Source organism: Macrobrachium nipponense, chromosome 26, assembly GCF_015104395.2.
Source record: "Macrobrachium nipponense isolate FS-2020 chromosome 26, ASM1510439v2, whole genome shotgun sequence".
Lineage (NCBI taxonomy): Eukaryota > Metazoa > Arthropoda > Malacostraca > Decapoda > Palaemonidae > Macrobrachium > Macrobrachium nipponense.
In genome coordinates this window covers 33,820,448-33,843,253 of record NC_087215.1, presented here as the reverse complement: position 1 = coordinate 33,843,253, position 22,806 = coordinate 33,820,448, and the positions used below count along the sequence as shown (strand labels likewise).

Below are 22,806 nucleotides of genomic sequence, written 5' to 3'. Positions count from 1 at the left end.
CTCTCAAAGAACAAAATGCCCAAATGTAAGAAATAAATAGTAAGCCAAAAGAAGTAATGTGCATTTAGATAATAAAAAATTGATAAAGATATACCTAATTACGTATACTTATAGTGTTCATTAAGTAGATACATCATACTAAACTAATGCATAGTAATCATTCTTGTATGTACAGGCAGCCCTCAGTAACCATTGGTATTGGTTACCGGCATTTTGGTTTTACAGTGCTTGTTCAATATATGCATAACTAGGTTTTACCCTCTGTAGGGTTAATAATACCATTGTCTGGTTATCAGTGGCCTAGCCTATGTGCCGAGACTGCCTCATACAATACAAACATAACGAATATGCATTTTCCTTGGCGCTTTTAAAAAGTTATCCTTTATGTACTATGCTGTATCCAGTAATACTGTATGTATCCTTTAATTATTATTGTATTATAGAATACAAACAAACCAATCATGTTTTGGTTTGGGAAAATCAGCTGACAGAGGTAAGTTTATTTCACTGCATTTAACTCAATTCAGAGCAATTTTCTTGCTTCTATTTAGCATAAAATAATCTCTAGAAACTCTGTTTATATGGGACAAGGTTATGTTTCATTATGTGGAGTGTTTTAAAGTCGAAATATAACTTAAATGTGTCTTGATGTGAAACTAGATTGCTATTTTGTTTTCACTAATAGATGGCGCCATAGCGATTATGTTTGGTTTGGTTTGGAAAAATCAGCTAAAGGAGGTAAAATTTAAGTTTATTTGGCTGCATTTAACTTAATTCAGTGATTTCTTGCTTTTATTTAGCGTAAATTAATCTGTAGGAACTCTATTCATATGGGACAAGGTTATATTTTGTTGTATGAAGTGTTTAAAGTCAAAATATGACTTAAATATGGCCTCTTGTGAACTAGATTTATTTTTATTTTGCTAATAGATGGCAGCAGGTTTTTTTTCACAAAAAAATTAATTTTTTTAAATTTATTTATTTATTGTTTTTTGCATAAAAAATTAGATTCCTTTTGCTATTTTCACCCTATTTCATCATATGAGCTTTACGTATTTATCTGATATTGACATGAAAACAACAGTAAAATCTGTTCTTTCAAGCCCAGCATTTTTTTATTTTATTTAAAATACCCTTTTGTTCATGAAACTTACCTGTCAGATATATATATAGCTGTATTTCTGACGTCCGACAGAATTTCAAAACTCTCGGCACACGTAGTGGGCGGCCAGGTGGTAGTACCCATTCCTGCCGCTGGGAGCGCGGATATCAGGAACCATTCCCATTTTCTGTTCATATTTTTTCTGTCGCCGGTGCTGGAAACAACTGTTTACAGTACCTCCGTCTAGGATTTTTTTTATTTACCTCGCTTTCAAATTATCTGGATTGACTTTTGGTATCGACTTCTGGATTGTTGGATTGGCACGCGTATAGTGGATTGGTTTTTGATTTTTGGAGGATTGCTTTTCTGTGTACATGATCGGGATCAAGTACTGGAAGTTTCAGAGTGTGTGTGAGGAGTGAATGTAAGGTGAGGCTTCTTAAACCTTCAGTTGATCCTCACACAGTTTGTATGGAATGCAGGGGGCATGTTTGCTTGGTTGATGATCGGTGCAATGAATGCAAGGATTTGTCTGATGATAAATGGAAGATGTATGAGACCTATCGACGTAAATTGGAGCGCGATAGAGTCAGGAGGTCTTCCTCCAAGAGCAGTTCTATGAAAGGTAAGGAATGTAACATTTCTCCTCCTCTAACACCGGTAGATTTTGCTCAACCTAATCCTGTTTTGTTGCCTTCGGGCCCCAGTGCTGTGTTGGAGAAGGTAACACCCTTTCTCTGATTCTTGAGTCTATTCGCGCTCTTGAATCGAAAGTTTTGGCCTTAGAAACTGGCCCTGTGAAAGTTTGTTAGTGCCCCTAGTGTTGTGGAGGTGGGGGGCGTCAGATCGGCCCATAATGCTCTAGGCCTAGACCTCTATCGGACTCCCAGGACTCAGGGAGTGGGTATGTCAAAAGCCGCAAGAGGGTTACGGGGGCTCCCCACCGATCTGGCGTCCCTTCGGCAGGCCTTGTTGCTCAGTCCCAGCTGCCAAGGACGCGCAAGAGCGCGTGTCCTGAAGGATTGCTTTTCGTCCTCCGAAGTGCTCCCGCGCAAGGGGTGGAGCGCTCGGAGAGACTCGCGTCCGTTGAAAAGGACTTTTCGTTTTGAGGACGGCTTCACGTCCTATGTCACCGCTTTCGTCAGAGGACGCGTATGACGCCTTTCCTCCTCAGAAGAGAGGTAGGGTTTCTACCGACGAGGACGTTGGTTTCCGCGCACAGGCGTGTTCACCTGAGAGGCAGGTAGCTGTACCTGCTAGAAGGAAGGAGGCGTCCCCTCGCCCCTTGCCTTCTCACAGGGTCAGTCCTGCCCCTAATCCTGTTTTGTTGCCTTCGGGCCCCCAGTGCTGTGTCTGGAGAAGGTAACACCCTTTCTCTGATTCTTGAGTCTATTCGCGCTCTTGAATCGAAAGTTTTGGCCTTAGAAACTGGCCCTGTGAAAGTTTGTGTTAGTGCCCTAGTGTTGTGGATGGGGGCGTCAGATCGGCCCATAATGCCTCTAGGCCTAGACCTCTATCGGACTCCCAGGACTCAGGGAGTGGTATGTCGAAAGCCGCAAGAGGGTTACGGGGGCTCCCACCACCGATCTGCGTCGCCTTCGGCAGGCCTTGTTGCTAAGTCCCAGGCTGCCAAGGAGCGCGCAAGAGCGCGTGTCTGAGGATTGCTTTTCGTCCTCCGAAGTGCCTCCCCGCGCAAGGGGTGGAGCGATCGGAGAGACTCGCGTCCGTTTGAAAAGGACTTTTCGTTTTGAGGACGCTTCACGTCCTATGTCACCGCTTTCGTCAGAGGACGCGTATGACGCCTTTCCGTCCTCAGAAGAGAGGTAGGGTTTCTACCGACGAGGACGTGGTTTCCGCGCACAGGCGTGTTCACTGAGAGGCAGGTAGCTGTACCTGCTAGAAGGAAGGGAGGCGTCCCCTCGCCCCTTGCCTTCTCACAGGGTCAGTCCTGCCCTTCTTCGCCTCCTTCGTCACCTACGAAGGATATCCTCGTGTCCCTTCAGGACCAGATTAACGTCTCTTATGGCTCAGAGGACTCGCCCAGCAGCAGTCGAGCCTAAGCGTAGAAAGGACGTTAGGCTGCCCGTCAAGAGGACGAAGCAGTCTCATCTCTCTCGTCTCGTTCGTCTCTCTCTCCACCTCCGGATCGTCACCGTTCTCGTTCTCCGAGTAGATCTTTCAGATCTCGCAGTAGAGGACGCTCTGCGTTCGAAGCAGGACGCTTTGCACTCTCGGCAGGGGGCTTTTGAGGACGCTCGGCAGGACGCTCGGCGTCCGAAGCAGGACGCTTTGCGTTCTCGACAGGACGCCTTTGAGGACGCTCGGCAGGACGCTCGCCGTTCGAAGCAGGACGCTTTTTGAACGAGGCAGGACGCTTTTGAGGACGCTCAGCAGGACGCTTGCTTGGCTAAGCAGGACGCTTTTGGCGCCTCTCGTCAAGAAGCTCGCGCTTCCTCTCATAGGGACTGTCTACTAAGACAGTTCCCGTTGCTTCAAAGGACGCGCTACGTTCGCAGGATGTCCGTCTTCTAAGGATCGTCGTAAGGGCGATTCCGTACCTGAAGCGGGTACTTCCAATCAACGGAAGTCTTTGTTCAGGCTTGAGACTGCTGGACGTACGCCCTCTCCTGATGGACGTTCTCCAGTTCCTCTTAGGGAGGAAGGGGAAACTTAGTAGTCCAGGGAGTTCCGTCGAAGAAGAACCTCCTGTAGCTTCAGCTGTCTCGGACTATAGGTTCTTGTCAGGCTGTTACGTTCATCCTTCGGGGATAAGTTCCAGCCGGTAGCCCCTAGGTCTCCTCCCTCTCAACTTTCGTCTTCCAAGTCCGTTAAGACCCCTGAGTTCGTCGAAATGAAGACATCGCTGTCGACCAAGAGGGCTTTCAAGAAACTTCAAGAGTTCATGTCTCGAATGGAAGGATCAGGGCAAGACCACTTTCGCCCTTACCTTCCCTCTAGACTCTCCGGGAAAGGAGGAAATTGGTATGAAAAACAAGGAGGAGGCGTGGGAGTAAAAGGTTCCTTCGTCCACTCTGGGTGACTTCTCCAGTTTAGTGGACGCTCAGAGGAGGTCTCTCTTATCGTCTGCTAAGGTGTCCTGGACTCCTGTGGAGACGGACCACCACTTGAAGGGACTGCTCGCACCTTGAATGTCTTTAATTTCTTAGACTGGTGCCTGGGAGTTTTAGATCTTCAGTCTAGAAGTCCTGATTCTCTCAGTCTGGGGGACTGTCCAGCGTGTTGTCATGTATGGACAAGGCCGTCAGGGATGGTTCGGAGGAGCTAGTTTCTCATTTGGAACGGCTTTCCTAAAGAAAAAAAGAGCTCTCTTATGCAATTTTACCGCTAAGTCGGTTTCTCCCGCTCAGAAAAGCGGAATTGCTCTTTGCGCCTCTTTTCGGACCATCTCTTCCCCTAGGCTATGGTAAAGGATCTTGCAACGAGTTTGCAGGAGAAGGCGACCCAGGACCTCTTGGTACGGTCTTCAAGACGTCCAGCAGTTCCTTCCACATCTGCATTCAGTAAACCCCCGAAGAAAGTCAAAACCGTTCGCGGGGCACCCCCTCGAGAGCAGCTCCTCGAGGGAGAGGTTTTTCGAGAGGAAGAGCTTCATTTAAAACCAAACCACCAAATGAAGATCTTGTCCTTCAGACGCCAGTCGGGGCCAGGCTGAAGTTCTTTGCGGAGGCATGGAGGCATAGAGGGGCGGATCCTTGGACTCTCAAGATCGTAGAGCAGGGTACAAGATCCCTTTTTACATCCCCCTCCTTTAACATCAACTCCCAGAGACCTCTCTCCATACTTATCAGGGAGAGAAGAAAAGTATCTTTTTGATCTGTTAGACCAGATGGTCGAAAAAAGAGCGGTGGAACAAGTCTTGGACCTGGGGTCACCGGGCTTCTACAACAGGATTTTCCTGGTGCCGAAGCAGTCGTCGGGTTGGCGCCCAGTCCTGGATGTGAGCAGGCTCAATCTTTTTGTAGAAAAGATCAAGTTCAAAATGGAGACGCCTCAGCGGTGCTAGGAGCCTTGAGACCTGGCGACTGGATGGTGTCTCTGGACCTGCAGGACCGCGTACTTCACGTCCCCGTCCACCCTCTTTCAAGGAAGTACCTGAGATTCGTCTTAGACAACAGGGTTTGGCAATTCAGAGCCCTTTGTTTCGGTCTCAGCACGGCCCCGATGGTTTTCACAATGATAATGAGGAATGTAGCGAAGTGGCTCCATTCGTCAGGGATCAGGATATCCCTCTACCTCGACGATTGGCTGATCAGAGCGTCGTCGAGGCGGAAATGTCTGAAGGACTTCAATTAACGTTAGCCCTAGCAAAGTCTCTGGGGTCTTTTGGTCAACTCCGAAAAGTCGCATCTGATCCCGACACAGTCCATCGTGTATCTGGGGATTCAGATGGATTCAGTGGCTTTTCGGGCGTTTCCATCCCAGGAACGTCAGCGACTGGGGTTAGAGAAAGTCGCAGCCTTCCTAGAGAGAGAAGCTTGTTCGGTGAGGGAGTGATGAGTCTGCTGGGCACCATTTCCTCGCTAGAAAAGTTGTCTCGCTGGGAAGACTGCACCTCAGGCCTCTTCAATTTTTCCTTGCGGAAGAATGGAAGTCGAAGGAGGACCTGAATGCGATCCTAAGGATCTCAAACAAAGTAAAAAGGCCACTTAAGATGGTGGCTCGACCCTCAGAAGTTACGAGAGGGCTTCTCCCTAAATCTTCTGAGCCCCGACCTAGTGTTGTTCTCAGACGCTTCCATTTCCGGTTGGGGAGCAACACTGGGGGGGAGGAAGTGTCAGGCTCCTGGAGAGGGGAACAGGTAGCCTGGCACATCAATGTAAAGGAACTGGCAGCGATATTACCTGTCGCTGCAGTTCTTCGAAGACAAACTGTCAAGCAAGGTCGTTCAAGTCAACTCAGACAGCACCACAGCCCTTGCATATCTAAAGAATCAGGGAGGAACTCACTCCAGATCCCTTTTTCTCCTTGCGGAAGAAGTTCTGCTATGGGCAGACGCAAGGCCGCATCAAGATCCTGACTAAATTCGTGGCAGGGGTTCCGAATGTCAGGGCGGACCTTCTCAGTCGACAAAATCAGATTCTGCCAACAGAATGGACCTTGCACCAGGAAGTCTGTCAACAATTATGGACATGTGGGACGTCCTCTAGTCGACCTTTGTTCGCTACATCGAGGACGAAGAGGCTTCCTCTGTATTGCTCCCCAGTTCTGGATCCAGGGGCAATTGCAGTGGACGCATTGCTCTGGAACTGGACAGACCTGGATCTTTACTCCTTTCCCCCATTCAAGATCATGGGGAGGTAATGAGGAAGTTCGCAGCTTCAGAAGGGACAAGGTTGACTCTGATTGCCCCAATGTGGCCAGCAAGAGAGTGGTTCACAGAGGTCATGACATTCCTTGTGGACTTCCCAAGAACGTTGCCCTGGAGGAGAGGATCTACTCAGACAGCTCACTTCAAAAGGTTTCACCAAAACACCTCCGTCTGGCTCTGACTGCGTTCAGACTATTGAAAAGTTGGCCAGAGCGAGAGGCTTTTCAAAGGCAGCTGCGAGAGCAATCGCTAATGCTCGAAGAGCCTCTTCAAGAGCTGTCTACCAGTCTAAGTGGTCTCCTTCAGGGCATGGTGCAAAAAGGAAGGAATTTCCTCTTCCACGACCTCTGTGAACCAGATAGCAGATTTCTTACTTTATCTAAGAAATGTGCAGAAATTGGCAGTTCCTACAATTAAAGGTTATAGGAGTAGTTGTCTGCCGTTTTTCGCCACAGAGGACTGGACCTCTCTGACAATAAGGATCTACACGATCTCTTAAGGTCGTTCGAAACCACCAAGATTCCACAAGCAAGACTGCCCTCATGGAATCTCGATGTGGTTTGAAACATCTTATGCTAAGTCCCTTTGAGCCTCTCATGAAGGGCTTCTCTAAGGGAATTGACAAGAAAAACGCTTTTCCTAGCTTCTCTGGCGACGGTGAAGAGAGTTAATGAAATCCAAGCGTTCAGTAGCCTAGTGGGCTTCAAGGGGGACAATGCTGTCTGCTCGTTGAGCCCGTCTTTCTTGGCTAAGAACGAGAACCCGTCTAATCCTTGGCCGAAGAGCTTTGAAATCAAAGGAATGTCGAGTCTCGTGGGTCAAGAACCAGACGAGGAGCCCTGGTGCCCTGTCAGGGCTTCTCAAGTTCTATGTGAATAGAACTAAAGAGATAAGAGGTCCCTCAGGTAATCTCTGGTGCTCGGTGAAGAGACCAGATTTGCCGTTGTCGAAGAATGCTGTTGCTTTCTTCTTGAGGGACGTCATTAAAGAGGCTCATTCATCTTGCCAGAAGACTGATTTGAGCCTCTTTAAAGTGAAAGCTCACGAAGTCAGAGCCGTAGCTACTTCTCTTGCCTTCCAAAGGAAGGATGTCTATCAAAGATATACTTGATAGCACCTTTTGGAGGAGCAATTCCGTATTCGCCTCACATTACCTCCGGGATGTGAGAACGATTTACGAGAACTGTAGTTCTTTGGGGGCCTTACATTTCGGCAGACACAGTTTTGGGGGCTGAAGGTAGCTCTCTCCCTATCCCTTAGCTTAGTTAGGTTAGTTTTTATTGTGTTTTTGGTTGATGGTGAGATCTTCTGTGGAAATCTCCCATTCCTTAGTTTTAATGTCAGGGGTTTTTTGGTTAGTTGGTCAGGTGGTCGGTTGCTGTGTTACTTGCCATATGTTTGGCTAGATGGTCTTGTCACATTGAGGTCACGTCCCCGTTGACAGGAGCATCCAGAGTGCACCACAGCACTACAAGGTCCAAACCTGGCTGGCAACTCTGATGAAAGCAGAAGCAGGCTTAAGTGACAGTAATCACAGAGTCTACTTTGCTATCAGGTAAGGAACCAAGAAGTAAATCTTTTACTTAATTTAAGTTTCCCTAAAAATCCTATTCTGTCTCTACCCACCATCCGAGGTGGGATTCAGCTATATATATATCTGACAGGTAAGTTTCATGAACAAAATGTTATTGTTATAATACAATTAAGTTTGTTCATACTTACCTGGCAGATATATATAATTAGAGTGCCCACCCCCCCTCCTCCCCTCAGGAGACACAAGGGTCATGAATAAATATGAACAGAAAATGGGAATGGTTCCTGATATCCGCCTCCCAGCGGCGGGAATGGGTACTACCACCTGGCCGCCCACTACGTGTGCCGCGAGTTTTTGAAATTCTGTCGGACGTCAGAAATACAGCTATATATATATATCTGCCAGGTAAGTATGAACAAACTTAATTGTATTATAACAATAACATTTTCTCCACTATTATTTTTCAGTCCAGCTTCATCCATAGCAATTCATCAAGGCCCTTTGCCAGTACTATTGGCCCTAGTTGCATCCCCCCCGTTTTTTCTTTCTTTTTGTACTGTACCACCTTTCATATTCCTCTTGTCTTCCATCTAACTTTCTATCCTCTCCTAACAATTCTTTTGTAGTGCAACTGCTAGGTTTTCCTCCTGTTACACCTTTCAAAACTTTTACTGCAATTTACTTTTAAGCGCTGAATGACCTCATAGATCCTAGGCCTAAATGAATTTACATCCAATTCTATATCCAATCCAGTTTATTCCATGTTACTGATGCATGATAATTAATAGTCAGTAGCAGTGTGAACATTATTTTCTCAGCTTCAGCTACAAAGCAGATTGAATTTAGCAATACTAAAGGCAGTCCCGGTTATCGCTTGGACTGGTTAATGGCAATCCAGTTTTATGGTGCTTGTCTAACACCATAAAATCAGCAAAATATGGCGCCATAACAGGTTGAGTTTTGGTTATTGGCGGCACAAGGTGCCGATAATAGTTATGGCACCATAAAATACCTAACAGGGGCGCCACTGAAACTCAGCTCCATAATCTCTAAGTTTCGGTTCAACTGCAGTTTTCGCTATCAGCATCCCACAGAGAATGGAACTCCTGCCGATTACTAAAAGATATGATAAATAAAGAGATGGAGGAAACGTTAGTTTTTCTGAAAAAGATTCTGAAAAAGTTCTCTTTCTATCTCTCTCTCTCTCTCTCTCTCTCTTCTCTCTCTCTCTCTCTCTCTCTCTCATCTCTGGGCCAAGATTTACCTGTAAGTTGACTTTTTTGTCTCTCCTATTCTAGGCCAAGATTTACCTGTAACTTCATTGAATCTGACATTTACAAATTTTTAAATTACCATGCAAACCATAGTATTAATAAATGATTAGGCAAATGAAATTCCACTTTTTCATTAAAGAGTTATAACATATTAGGCAAAATATCTGGCCATGACTGTCTAAGGCAGTGGTCGCCAACCTTTCTTGCAAACTTCATGGACCACTAAATGTATAATTTTTAATTTTGCAGACCAATAATATGAATTTTAAAAAAGCTACTAAATACATTTATTTAAAACTAATAATCATTTTCAGAGAAACTTTTATTTTATTATAAATGAAACACTTATTTACTTTCCTATTAAATATAACAAAGTTATAGTTTAATTATATAAAAAAATTTAAAATTTTACGTTTACTCAAGTATTACACATTTTAGTGTGATATTTATTCTCTGCTGTCTGATTCTTACTAAAGCAGGACGTTGACTGTGCCAGACTAAAACTCAAACCCAAATGGTTTTAAACGTATTTTGTACTATGAAACAGTAAGAATACAATACTTCTTTGATACGGTTATGCATTTGTGACACTACATTAGGATAAATTCTTATTTATAATGTTTAATTTATTGCAATTGATAGTGCTGTTAGTTAGTTAATGTTGTTTTTTTCTGCTAAATCCTGGATCCAAATTTTTAAAGCTAAATTGCCATAAAATGTTAAATGTAGCATTAAAAATGCCAAACTGGTAACAATGGGCTCTGTCTTCTGTGCAATTTGTATCAGGGTTTCCTGAAGAGAATGAAGAAAACAAATTTATAAAAATTTAGTACTACTGTCCCAATTTTTCTGCCGACCATCACAATTTTTTCATGGACCAGGACCACCAGTGGTCCGTGGACCACTGGTTGGTGACTGCTGTATTGTTAACCAGTCTAGGGCACCATGAGGTGAATTGTGGTGCCCATTGACCTTTGAAATTCAGGTAGTGATGATTTTCAGTTACTGTCAAGTCCCTAGGAACGGAACTCCTTTCAGTAACTGGGGGCCTGCCTGTATATTCACCTTGTGTAAACATACTATTTCATATTTAAATCTTATTAAGCCTGCCCATTGGAGATCATTGATCTGAATACCTGAAAGACTTGACCAAATTAATCCTTTTGCCATTTATAATTTCATCCCGTTGGGAATCCTTTGTCCTTTATATTTTTCTTTTCCTATCTACCTATCTAGGTATATAAGCAGTCTTTTAAGCTACCTTTGTAAATCTTGTGGTGTTTTATGATTAAAACAGCATTATCTGCTATTCTAAGTCAGTCAAATTTTTATTATTGTACCCCACTCTAAACCTTCAGTCTTTTCTTCCATCTCCAACCAAACTTTTTGCTCTAAAATCCATAAGAATGGGAAAATGGCATAGGTGTCATAACTCCCTGTAGCACCTCACTACTATTTACACCAATTTTATGTAACAAGATGCTTTAAATAAATTTTGCCTTTGATATTCAAGGATTCTTTCTATTAGTTTTACATATTTTCGGGGGCTGGCCAGTACCCTATATATGGGGGTACATATAGGGCAAAAAATGCAAAGTCATGATAAAATTCAAGGACCATCATATGTCAATGGAGAATGCCGTGTAAAAAATATTTAGTCAAAATTCATCTTACTTTCGTAGTTACAGGGTAATTAGTAAACGAAACTCGATAAGCCGAAAACATTGATCCGTACAAAAAAATGCAATATTTCTTCTGTTATCGTAAATGTTGATAATTATTGTCAAACAAATTGTGAGCAAAGGCATCTGTAGAGATTCCATGAGTCGCAGGAGGGAAGGTTCTCTCTCAGCTTACCACCCTTCAGTGCGAGCAGAAACTTGATACGTAAAGGGTACATGTTTGAGTTTCACCTCTCTGACATTCTCTTGTTTTTACATTTGTTATCTTTGTTTTGGCAATGATTTCATCATGCCAAAGAGGAAAAAGACCAAGGAAAACATCTCTCTAACATACAGAAAAAAAAAAAATCCCTCTAAAAAGCTGAGTTAGTGAAGGAGAGAGAGTGAGTTGCGTAGAAGGAGTGCCCCGTCTTGCCTGACGCAGTGCCCCAGGCTACGATCTATGCGCAAAGATCTTCATTTATAATTAAATTATGATAAATAACATAGTTGTGGTTTATTAAAACCCAAAAAGAAATAGTAAAATTCCTAATAATCATGATTTATTAACATTGTCTTTGTAAAAATACAAAGGAAAACTTGAACGCCCGTTATTTTCTCAAAACTATACTTATTGACCTTCAAATTCTATCTTCTCCTTAATTTTAAAGCTATAGCTTTGAAATCTGGTTTATGTATAACTTAGAAAGATATTATAGAATAATCAAATGAAGCCGTTTTTTCTAATTTTTTTTTTTTTTTTTCTGAATTTTTTTTATGATTTATAGGGTTTATTTTTTTACCATAATGAAAAAATTCATATCTGGCAAAAAAATGAATTTAAGTAAAAAAATTCTTTGTGATTGGAGGTCTACAATCAGGTCTATATATGGTAGTAATCCCAGATCTTAATATTAAGTATCAAGGGAGGTGATAGAATTTGAAAATGATATTGTTATGTTACAATAAAGTTTCATACATACTTACCTGGCAGATATATCATAGCTAAGACTCCGTCGTCCCCGACAGAAATTCAAATTTCGCACACTCGCTACAGGTAGGTCAGGTGATCTACCGGCCTGCCTGGGCGGCAGGACTAGGAACCATTCCCGTTTTCTATCATATTTTCTCTCTTCCACCTGTCTCCTGCGGGGAGGTTGGGTGGGCCTTTAATTGTATATATCTGCCAGGTAAGTATGTATGAAACTTTATTGTAACATAAAACATATCATTTTTCATACAATCACTTACCTGTCAGATATATTACATAGCTGATTGGCACCCTTTGGTGGAGGGTAAGAGACAGCTACTTTATGGAATAGACAGGTAAACAACATATGTTGTAGGTGGTAAATAAACCTTGGTTCCTACCTGATAGGTGGTAGTACTTCGTGGGTGTTTGCCCAGTAGTCTGCATCACCTCAAGAACTTTAGCGAGATATATGATCTATGGCCAAGAGTTCTTGTGGGTCTGCCGAAGGGGTCTTATCCGCTTACCTCGGCAGAGCCTGAAAGGACTTTGTCAATGGTTGCTGATCCACTTATATGACAATCACCTTATGAGGGAGCACACAACCAATCCCGACCACTGATCCTAACCACATGTTAGAAATAAAGATTGTTCCGAGTTATCCCTGAAACTCTTCACACAACCATAACTCAAAAACACACTACGCACACATACATTTAATCTAAAAAAAAATTTATACCCATCTAATTAGATATGACAAGATTCTCTTACTGAACAAACATAGACGGCCGCCCGTGCTAAACCAAGTCTTCTTTGTTAGAAGAGACTCTAGACCATATCTAAAAAGAAGAAAGTATATACTTAAGGATTGGTGTCGGCTCCCGTACCCAGAATCGTATCCGCCGATACGAAAGGACCCAGAGAAAACAAAAACACTCTCATATGTCACACGAACATCTTTCAAGTAATGAGATGCAAATACTGAGTTGCATCTCCAAAATGTCGTATCTATGATGTTTTTAAGCAACATATTCTTATTGAACGAGAGAGACGTTGCTACTGCTCTCACTTCATGAGCTTTCACTTTCAACAGTCGAAACTCTTCGTCAGGACAGACCTTATGCGCGTCTGTAATGACTTCCTTCACAAAGAATGCCAGAGCATTCTTGGACATCAGTCTTGTGGGGTCTTTTACCGCGCACAAAGACCTTGTCTAGAGCCTCCCAACTGATGCTTTCTCTGAAGGTAGAAACTTCAGAGCTCTTACAGGGCATAGAGACCTCTCTGCTTCTCTTCCTACGAGACTCGATATGCCTTTGACTTCGAATGACTTAGGCCAGGGATTCGTGGGATTCTCGTTCTTAGCTAAAAAAACAGGGTCTTAAACGAGCAAATAGCTGAGTCTCCCTTGAATCCTACTTTATCCTGCAGCGAGCATGTAATTCACTAATTCTCTTTGCCGTAGCTAAGATAATAGAATAGGCATTTTCTGGTGATGTCTCTAAACGATGCCAGATGAGGAGGTTCGAACCTTTCGGATGAAAGAAACTTGAGAAACCACGTCTAGGTTCCAGTTAGGAGGGACCGGTTCCTTAGACTTTGAAGTCTCAAAGGACCTTATGAGATCGTGGAGATCTTTGTTCTCTGCCAGATCTAATCCTCTATTCCTGAAGACTGCCGAGAGCATACTTCTGTATCCCTTTATTGTGGATACAGCTAGATGAGAATGCTCTCTCAGAAATAGAAGGAAATCCGCAATTTCCGCTACAAGAGGTAGTGGATGGAGGACAACTTCTTAGTTCTACACCACCTTCTAAAACCTCCCACTTTCGACTGATATACTCGCTAGTGGAGGTTCTGCGTGCTCTCGCGATCGCGCTTGCAACTTCGCGAGAGACCCTCTCGCTCTCACGAGTCTTTCGATAGTCGAAAGGCAGTCAGAGCGAGAGCGGGGAGGTTTTGATGATACCTCTGGAAGTGTGGCTGTCTGAGAAGATCCATCCTTCTTGGTAGGGATCTGGGAAAGTCTACGATCCACTCTACCACCTCCGTGAACCAATCTTGGGCCGGCCAAAAGGGGGCTATCAATGTCATCCTCGTCTCCTTTGAAGCCACAAACTTTTTTCAGTACTAGTCCCAGGATTTTGAATGGAGGAAAAGCATAGACGTCTACGTGAGACCAATCCAGCAGGAAGGCGTCTACCATAAGATCTCTTGGGTCTTCCACGACCGAGCAAAAGACTGCCAGCCTTTTGAGATGAATGTGGCGAAGAGATCCACATGAGGGGTCCCCCACAGAGACCAGAGATCTTGACACACCTCTTCGTGTAGGGTCCACTCTGTATGAAGACCTGGTTCCTCCTGCCGAGTCTGTCCGCCCTCACTTCTTTACTCCTTGAACGAACCTTGTAAGAAGGGAGATGTTCCTCTGAGACGTCCAAAGCAAAAGGTCTTTCGTCAGGAACGAGGAGTGAGTCCCTCCTTGTTTTCGAATGTAGGCTAGTGCCGTGGTGTTGTCCACATTTACTTGCACTACTTTGTTCGAAACCAAGGTTCTAGACTCTTCAAAGCCAGGTGTACGGCGAAGAGCGTCTTTGGCAGTTTATGTGCCAAGACACCTGCGCTGGTTCCCCGGAGGTGCCTGACACTTCCTTCGAGCCTAATGTTGCTCCCCAACCTTTCTCCGACGCGTCAGAGTACAACACTAGGTCTGGGTTCTGATTTTTATTTTGAGAGAGGATCCTTTGTTCTCTTTCAGAGGGGGAAAAGGGGGCAACCACCATTCCAAGTGCGGTCTTATCTCCACTGGAATGGGAAAGGCGTCTGAAACAAAGTTGTCCAGTTTTCCAACTCCAAGACCTCTTGAGGAAGAATTGAAGCGGACGTAAATGAACTCTTCCTAGCGGGAAGAACTGTTCGAGCGAGGAAAGGGTCCCTAGAAGGCTCAACCATTCCCTCGCTGACGTCTGTTCCTTCCTTCCGAAGAGAGAGACTTTCTGCAAACCTTTTGCGATTCTCTCTGCGAAGGAAATACTCGAAAACCCCGAGAAATCCATCTGAATCCCCAGATAGACTAAGTTCTGTCTGGGGGGTCAGTTGCGACTTCTCGAGGTTCACGAGTAATCCTAATGCTCTGATCAGATCTAAAGTTAAAGTAAGGTCCTCCAAGCACTGTCTCTCTGATCTGGCCCTGATGAGGCCAGTCGTACCAGATAGCAGAGAGATATTTACTCCTTTGAGGTGAAGAAACCTCGCCACATTCTTCCTCAGGCTTGTGAAGACCTGAGGAAGCTGTGGAAGGCCGAAACACAAGGCTCTGAACTGAAAGATCCTTCCCCCCGTCATGAAACGGAGGTACTCTTCGATGAAGGGTGGATCGGGACGTGAAAATAGGCGTCCTGGAGATCTAGAGAGACACCATCCAATCTCCTTGTCGCAATGACGCAAGAACTGAGGCAGAAGTCTCCATCGAGAACTTCTCCTTCTGAACAAATTTGTTCAGAGAGCTGACGTCTAGTACTGGTCTCCAGCCTCCCGAGGCCTTCGCAACCAGAGAAAACAGGCGATTGTAAAACTCCGGGGAGTTTTGATCCAGTACTAGTTCTATCGCTCTCTTGTCCCACATCTGCTCCACCATCGATCGAAGAGTATCCCTCAGCACAGGATCCTTGTACTTGGCTGTTAGTTCCCGCGTGTTGACGTTAGGGAGGAGTGTTCAGAAAGGGATACGATATCCCTTCCTTATTACAGACATCGATGAAGCGTCTGCGTTTATAAGTTGCCCAGGCCTCCACAAATCCCAGGAGCCTGGCACCTACTGGTGCTTGGAGGAGAGAAGAATCACTTTCCCTTTTTGAAGGGACGAAAGGCAGACCTACCTCTCTTCTCAGGAGCCTTCCTTCTTGCGAGAGCTCTGGAGGTCGGGCCACCTCGAAAGGGCTGAACTGATGTACTCGGTCCTTTCTTGTCAGTAGCAGTAGCCGGTTTCTTCTTCCTTGCTGACTGAGTCAGAAGGTCTTGAGTCGCCTTTCTCAGTTAATGAACGAGAAATGTCCTTCACTAACTGAGAAGGGAACAAAAAAGTCGGACAAAAGGCGAGTTACAGTAGCGCTGCCCTCTGAGCGTGGGAGACCGCTTTGGTCAAAAGGCACTATATACTGTCCTCTTTTTAAGAAGACCTGCTCCAATAAAGAGATCTCAACCGAGCCATCCTGAACCACTTTGTCTATACAAGACAAAATACACAGAAGGACTTCTGGTTCAAGTCCTCCAGAATCATGGCTTTCTTGGACATCACCCCAAGGGACCAATCTAAGAAGTTGAAAACTTCCAATACATGAAAGAGTCCCTTGAGGATGGTCCAGTTTCTGAAATGCCCCAAGTTATACGGGCAGAGTTCAAACCTTGTCTACGTGAAGCGTCACTAAGGTCGAAAAGTCCGCTTCTGACGAAGACGAAGAGAATACCCTATTCTCTCCCGTCTGATACCAAATGCCCTCTTTTACCGCTAGTCTCGCTGGAGGCATGCAGAAGACCGTTCTAACTAACTCCTTCTTCGACTTCATCCATGAGTCTAAAGACTGAAGAGCCCTCTTCATCGAAATGGCGGGCTTCATTCTAAGAAAAGACGAAGATTTCTTCGTCTTTGCACTCGAGAAAAGAGAGCGTGGAGAAGGAGGAGAGGCAGGAGTCAAGTCGTCTCCATACTCCTCTAGAAGCAAGGCTGTCAAAACTTTATAGTTCGACAGTCCTTCTCTTCCCTGATACTCCTCCTCCGAGTTTACTTCTAACTCGGGGTCTAGATGAGTCTCTGCTGCCAATTCAGTACGTCTTTCCTCTGGAGGAGACAAACTCCTAATAGGAGAGGGGCTAAGGGAATGATATTCCTTCCTCTTCAAAGCTTTAAATAGTCCTGGAAGGTCGCCAACAGCCCAGGCTTCTCTCCATAAATGGATGACGCTTCCCGCTTGGATGACGCTTCTCGTCCGCCAAGCGTCCTGGCTGACGCCTCCCGCTTGTGTGGCTGCTGACGTCTGGATGACGCCTCGCGCCTGGAAGACGCTTCGCTCTCAAAAGGCATCCTAACTGGCGCCAAACTTTGGTTGGAGCCTCGCGTCTAAAAGAAGCTTTAAATGACGCTTCATGCCTAGAAGACGTCTCACATCTATCTGGCGTTACGTGTCTTCCGTAAGATTCTCCCGATCTTGCTCTCGAAACCGAAGCCTCTGCGATATGTTTGGAAGCTTCACGTCTGCATGACGCCTCTCGCTTCACAGGGGAGAGAGGACGAGACTTCTTGATTGGAAGCGCAACGTCCTTCCTACGAGGCGCTAACACTCCACCAAGAGGCCAGTTGCTCTTGTACTGCCAAGATAATCTTCCTTGAAGCTTCTCCCACGTCATCTTCAATCGGGGGAGAAGTAGGAAAGTGTTCTTCCGCGTCCACGTCGGGTGACGCTGACGCCACCTTCGCCTTCTTAATAGACGAGGGAGCGTCATCTGAGAAACGCTCCGGGCTCGAATCTAATTCAGGTTCTTTCAAATGCCGTTTCAGAGGCCTAGATAAATCCGACTCCTTCCATCCCTCGTTTAGGTGAGGGAGAGGGAGGAGGATGAGAAACACTCACGTAGGACGCTTTTTCTAAAGCGCCCTTGAGCAGCCTGCAACGAAACAGAGCTTGCTGAAGGGACGTCTGACCGTTGGGGATTCCCCCACTACCTCCTTAAGGCTTTCGACTTTCCTTCTCCTCTGGGCATGGAGCTTGGAAGAGGTCTAGGCCTGGGAGCGTCGCAGGGACGATCAAACGCCCCTCCACAACACTGGAGAACTCACTTCACTGTAATGCTCACTTTCACTAGCCTTAACCTTGTAAGTCCGCCATTTTGGACTTCATGTCCCGAATTGTAGCTTCAGATCGGCGATTTCCGAGGCCGATTCCGAAAGTAAACCTTGTGAATTAGACATAGGAGAATCTAAATCATCAGGATTAGAATAAGTATCAATAAAAGGCTCAATAGGCCTTGAAACTCACACCTTTCAGACGTCTAACCCTGATCCCTCTCTAACTTCCTTCAAATAAGAAGTTAAAGTCTTCCATTCTTCTGCATTTAATCCCTCGCATTCATGACAAGTATTAGTAGCAGAACACTGAAAACCCCCTACATTTACGACATACAGTGTAAGGATCAACCGAAGCTTTCGGTATCCTCACCCTGCAGCCTACATTCACACACATTCTCACACTCACATTTGAATCAGACATACTGAGAAAATTCCAAAAAAGCAAGTCCAAAATCAGTCCACAGTAGCGAATGCCAAAAACACGATCCAGATACGTCACCAAAAAAGCCGATAAACGATGATCAAAGGATGAAATAAGAATCTAAGTCAGGAGGTAATAGCAACAATGTTGATACCACCGGCGACAGAGAAAATATGATAGAAAACGGGAATGGTTCCTAGTCCTGCCGCCCAGGGCAGGCCGGTAGATCACCTGACCTACCTGTAGCGAGTGGCGCGAAATTTGAATTTCTGTCGGGGACGACGGAGTCTTAGCTATGTATATATCTGACAGGTAAGTTGATTGTATGAAAATGGTTATTTCTGGGCTCAGTTCATGTCGCTGCGTGAAATAATCCTTTAGTTCATTATTTCTAAGGCAAATGAGCTAACAAATACCAGAGAAAAAAACAAATCAAAGAAGATGTCAGTATAACTGACTCGCTCACACCCAAAATAAAAGAAGGGTTTGCGGTATGGTAACTGGGGCGAGTGAGACCACTACCACGAACTTCTTGCCATTTAGAAATTCTCCTATATCAAAACTCCCAAACGAGAGAGCCGATCCACAGGCCGAGGCGGTAACTACTACCACTACACCCCACGCCACGCCGATCGCCGCGCCTCTGGTGGCCATCCCTTTCAGTTAGCGGACTAGGAACCACACTGTTTTTCTTTCGCACTGTGGTTTTTTTGGATTTATCCTTTTCCCTACGGCGTGATGGAACGTGCAGCTATTGCAGCAGCTAAGTTAAGTGCCCTGAAAAGGTTTGGGGTTAGTTTTGTTCCATCCAGGTGCTGCCATTCTCCATGAGTAAACCCTTGGAGAGTAGCGTCTTTCGCCCTTTTCCAAGATGGTTCTATCTCATCCCGTGCGGAACTCAAAGGATTGAAGACTTTGAGTTCTACCCTGAAATCTACAGCCTCCTTTCATTGACTACGCCAGGCTGACGGAGTCAGCATTGAATAGGGAGGACAAGATCCCGAAGGAGACAGTTCTCTATAGTAGGGATCAGGCACAGAGGGAATTGGCTCCGCTGTTTGGAAGAATGGGACTGCATTAATACCAAGGCTTCAAGCCTTTAAGAGCCCATTCCCAATCTTCACTACGGAAGAGGAAGCGCCACTTCCCTTCCTGACGAAGATTGCTAGTGTCACCATCCAAGCAGGCTTGAAAGGGGACCCTTTGCCGCAGCAGTTGAGGGAGGCAGATCCCACATCTCCCCTTCTCCCTTCGTTTGGCGATATGTGGGAGGACTTGCCAGCCACCTTCACAGTGGGAAAGTTTAAACCGGACTGCGCTATGGACCAGTTCGGCGAGAAACTTCCAAGGCTTCCGGACAACCTCATCCAAACAGAATTCGAGGCAAGGTCCAGGCTGGCAAGGATTCTGAACACAATGGTAATGACGGAAGTAGCGGCCCTCTCCTATGCATCTGAACCGCTCTTCAAGCTATTGACTAAATCACAGACTTATACCCAGTCCAATCGGACTTGTATGAGTTTGTAGTTGCAAGAGTCAATTGCAGGAAACATGTCCTCCAGGAAGCAACTATTCGGCATGAGCCAAATAAGTTGCTTTCCTCCAACATCTGGGGGGCGGACCTCTTTCCCGGAGTCAGCGGAAATTAAAGAGGTCCAGAACGAAGCTACGAGACTCAACCAGAGTCTCAAAGATCGTTGGGCCTCTCTGCTAAGAGGAAAGCAGGACTCGTCTGCTTCAGGCAAGAAGCTGAAAAAGTCGAAGAGGTTTCAACCCTACCAAAGAAACCTCAACACTTTGTTCAGGCAGTTTCAGCTGTCCCAGATCAACCCAACCAGGACAAGCTGCCGCAACAAAGGGCCAGACTCAACCTATCCTCCTGATCTCACCTCAGGCTCAACCATCCACCTCTTACGCTGTCTCCCCGGCGGTTCAACCAAGTGTACGAAGGCCAGGCTTTTCAGCACTTCAACCGGTTTGCCAGGGGAAGTAGAGCCAGAGGAACGTTTCATCAGAGAGGATCAGGCAGAGTCAATCAAAACAGAGGAAAACACTTCCGTGGCAGGCCGTGGAGCTCACCCCGCACAGCAAACAGTGAGATCCCCAAGGTAGGAGGGAGGCTGTTCCTCTTCTGGCAATCGGTGGGGGTTCAGCAAATGGGCACCAAAAGTTATTGGTGTCAAAAAGGTCTGGGTTGGAGCTGGATCAAAAGGCCCCCCTCCACCCAGGACCATTCCTTCAACTTCCATCGAAGGAATTGACAGATTATGCGGAGGAACTCCTTCAGAAAGGAGCAATATCGAGAGTCAAGCATTTAAACTTATCCATTCGCTGCGACAAGTTCAAAATGCTGACCATCTCGCAGGTACGGACCTTACTTCCCCGTGGGGCCGTCACCACCTCTATCGATCTTACAGACGCATACTATCATATCCCAATAGCGAGACACTTTCGCCCTTACCTAGGCTTCAAGCTAGGGGACCAGGCATTCTCATTCAAAGTGGTGCCCTTCGGGCCTGAAACGAGCTCCCAGGGTATTCACGAAATTAGCGGAAGTAGTCGTTCAACAACTGAGGTCGCAAGGGATAATGGTAGTAGCATACCTCGACGATTGGTTGATCTGGGCGCCAACCGTCGAGGAATGCCGCAAAGCCACAAAGAAAGTAATTCAGTTCCTGGAATATCTGGGGTTCCAGATAAACAAGGAAAAATCAAGACTCACTCCGGAGTCCCGATTTCAATGGCTAGGCATCCGATGGGATTTATCCTCTCACAATCTGTCAATTCCAATAGCCAAAAGGAAAGAAATAATGAAGTCAGTAAAGCAATTTCTAAAGTACAAATATGCTTCAAGGAGAAACCAGGAAAGGATCCTAGGTTCTCTTCAGTTTGCTTCAGTGATGAACATCTTGATGAAAGCCAAACTGAAGGACATAAACCGGATCTGGTGCTCAAGGGCAAATGTCAGATCTCGGGACAAGTTGTCAGCAATCCCGCAAATCCTTCGGAACCACGTCTGCGTCCTGGACACAGATGAAGAATCTGTCCATGTCGGTACCTCTTCAATATCCTCCTCCGGTAATAACTATCCACACAGAGTTTCATTAAGCGGTTGGGGAGGGTATTCTCAGTTCAAGAAGGTTCAGGGAACTTGGTCACCACAGTTCCGCCAGCTTCACATAAACGTATTGGAAGCCATGGCAGTGTTCCTGACCCTAAAGAGGCTCCTTCCACCAAAGAACTCTCATGTAAAATTGGTTCTGGACAGTGCAGTAGTAGTTCACTGCATCAACAGGGGAGGTTCCAATCAGACATCTGAACCATGTCATGATAGCCATCTTTCCCTGGCGGACAAGTACAAATGGCATCTCTCCTCCACCCACCTGGCGGGAGTAAGGAATGTGATAGCAGACGCTCTATCCCGGTCAGTTCCCTTGGAGTCAAAATGGTCTCTGGACAAGTTCGTTCCAATGGATACGCCGGAGTGTCCCAGGTCTCCAAGTAGATCTCTTCGCTTCTCAAGCGAACCACAAGCTTCCATGCTATGTGCCTCCCAACCTGGACCCTCTGGCATATGCCACAGACGCTCTGTCCATAGACTGGAACCAGGGAAGAAGGTTTACATCTTTCCTCCAGTGAATCTTCTTCTGAAAGTTCTGAACAAACTCAGGACTTTCAAGGGACAAGTGGCCCTAGTTAGCACCGGACTGGCCGAAGAGCAACTGGTATCCTCTGCTTCTGGAATTGGGTTTTTCACCCCCAACGGATTCCCAATCCCAGACTCTCTCAATCAGTACAAATGAAGACTGTGTTCGCTTCCTCAGGAATTCTCATGAAGTTTGCGGCTAAAAAAGATGCAGGTATAGATCCCCAGAATATCCTTTTCCTGGAATCAGATAAAAGGGATTCAACTCTGAGGCAGTATGATGCTGCAGTTAAGAAGTTGGCATCTTTCTTGAAGGAATCAAACATCAAAACCATGACTATCAATTCAGCTATATCCTTTTTTAGGTCTTTCTTTGAAAAAGGGTTTGCAGCTAGCACTATTACTATGAATAAGTCAGCCTTGAAGAAGATCTTTCAAATGGGTTTTAACATAGACTTAACAGATTCCTGTTTTTCGTCTATTCCCAAGGCTTGTGCTAGACTTAGACCTTCTGTAAGGCCTACTTCTGTGTCATGGTTTTTGAATGATGTCCTCAAATTGGCTTCAGACACTGACAACTCTACTTGTTCTTTTATAATGCTCTTAAGAAAGACGTTATTTTTGCTAAGCCTGGCTTCAGGAGCTAGAATTTCAGAACTGTCGGCTCCTGTCCAGAGATATGGGAACATAATAGAATTTCTCCCCTCAGGAGAAGTTCTACTCTCCCCGATCGCAGCTTTTTAGCAAAAAATAAGGATCCTTTATTGAGGTGGGAACCTTGGAAGGTCATCCCTCTTCCTCAAGACCCTTCTCTTTGTCCAGTAATGACCTTACGAGCCTTTCTGTCCTAGGACATCCTCCTCCTCTTCGGGTCCCCTCTTTAGGAGAGAAGAGGGTGGCACTTTATCAATTAAAGGCATAAGGCAACAGATCCTCTACTTTATTAAACAAGCAAACCCTGAATCTTTCCCTAAAGCACATGATGTCAGGGCAGTAGCCACCTCAATTAACTATTTCCAACACATGA

General features: G+C 45.4%; 1 protein-coding gene across 1 annotated transcript in view; it reads right to left on the bottom strand.

Annotated features, from left to right (window-relative positions):
• Window positions 1-9,890: 9,890 nt before the first annotated feature.
• LOC135199624 (transmembrane protein 138-like) overlaps window positions 9,891-22,806 on the bottom strand; it is a 36,648-nt gene continuing 23,732 nt past the window's right edge. Inside the window, exon 6 of the mRNA XM_064227782.1 lies at window positions 9,891-10,031. Coding sequence (XP_064083852.1) covers window positions 9,891-10,031 — 141 coding nt within the window. The remainder of the gene's footprint in view (window positions 10,032-22,806) is intronic.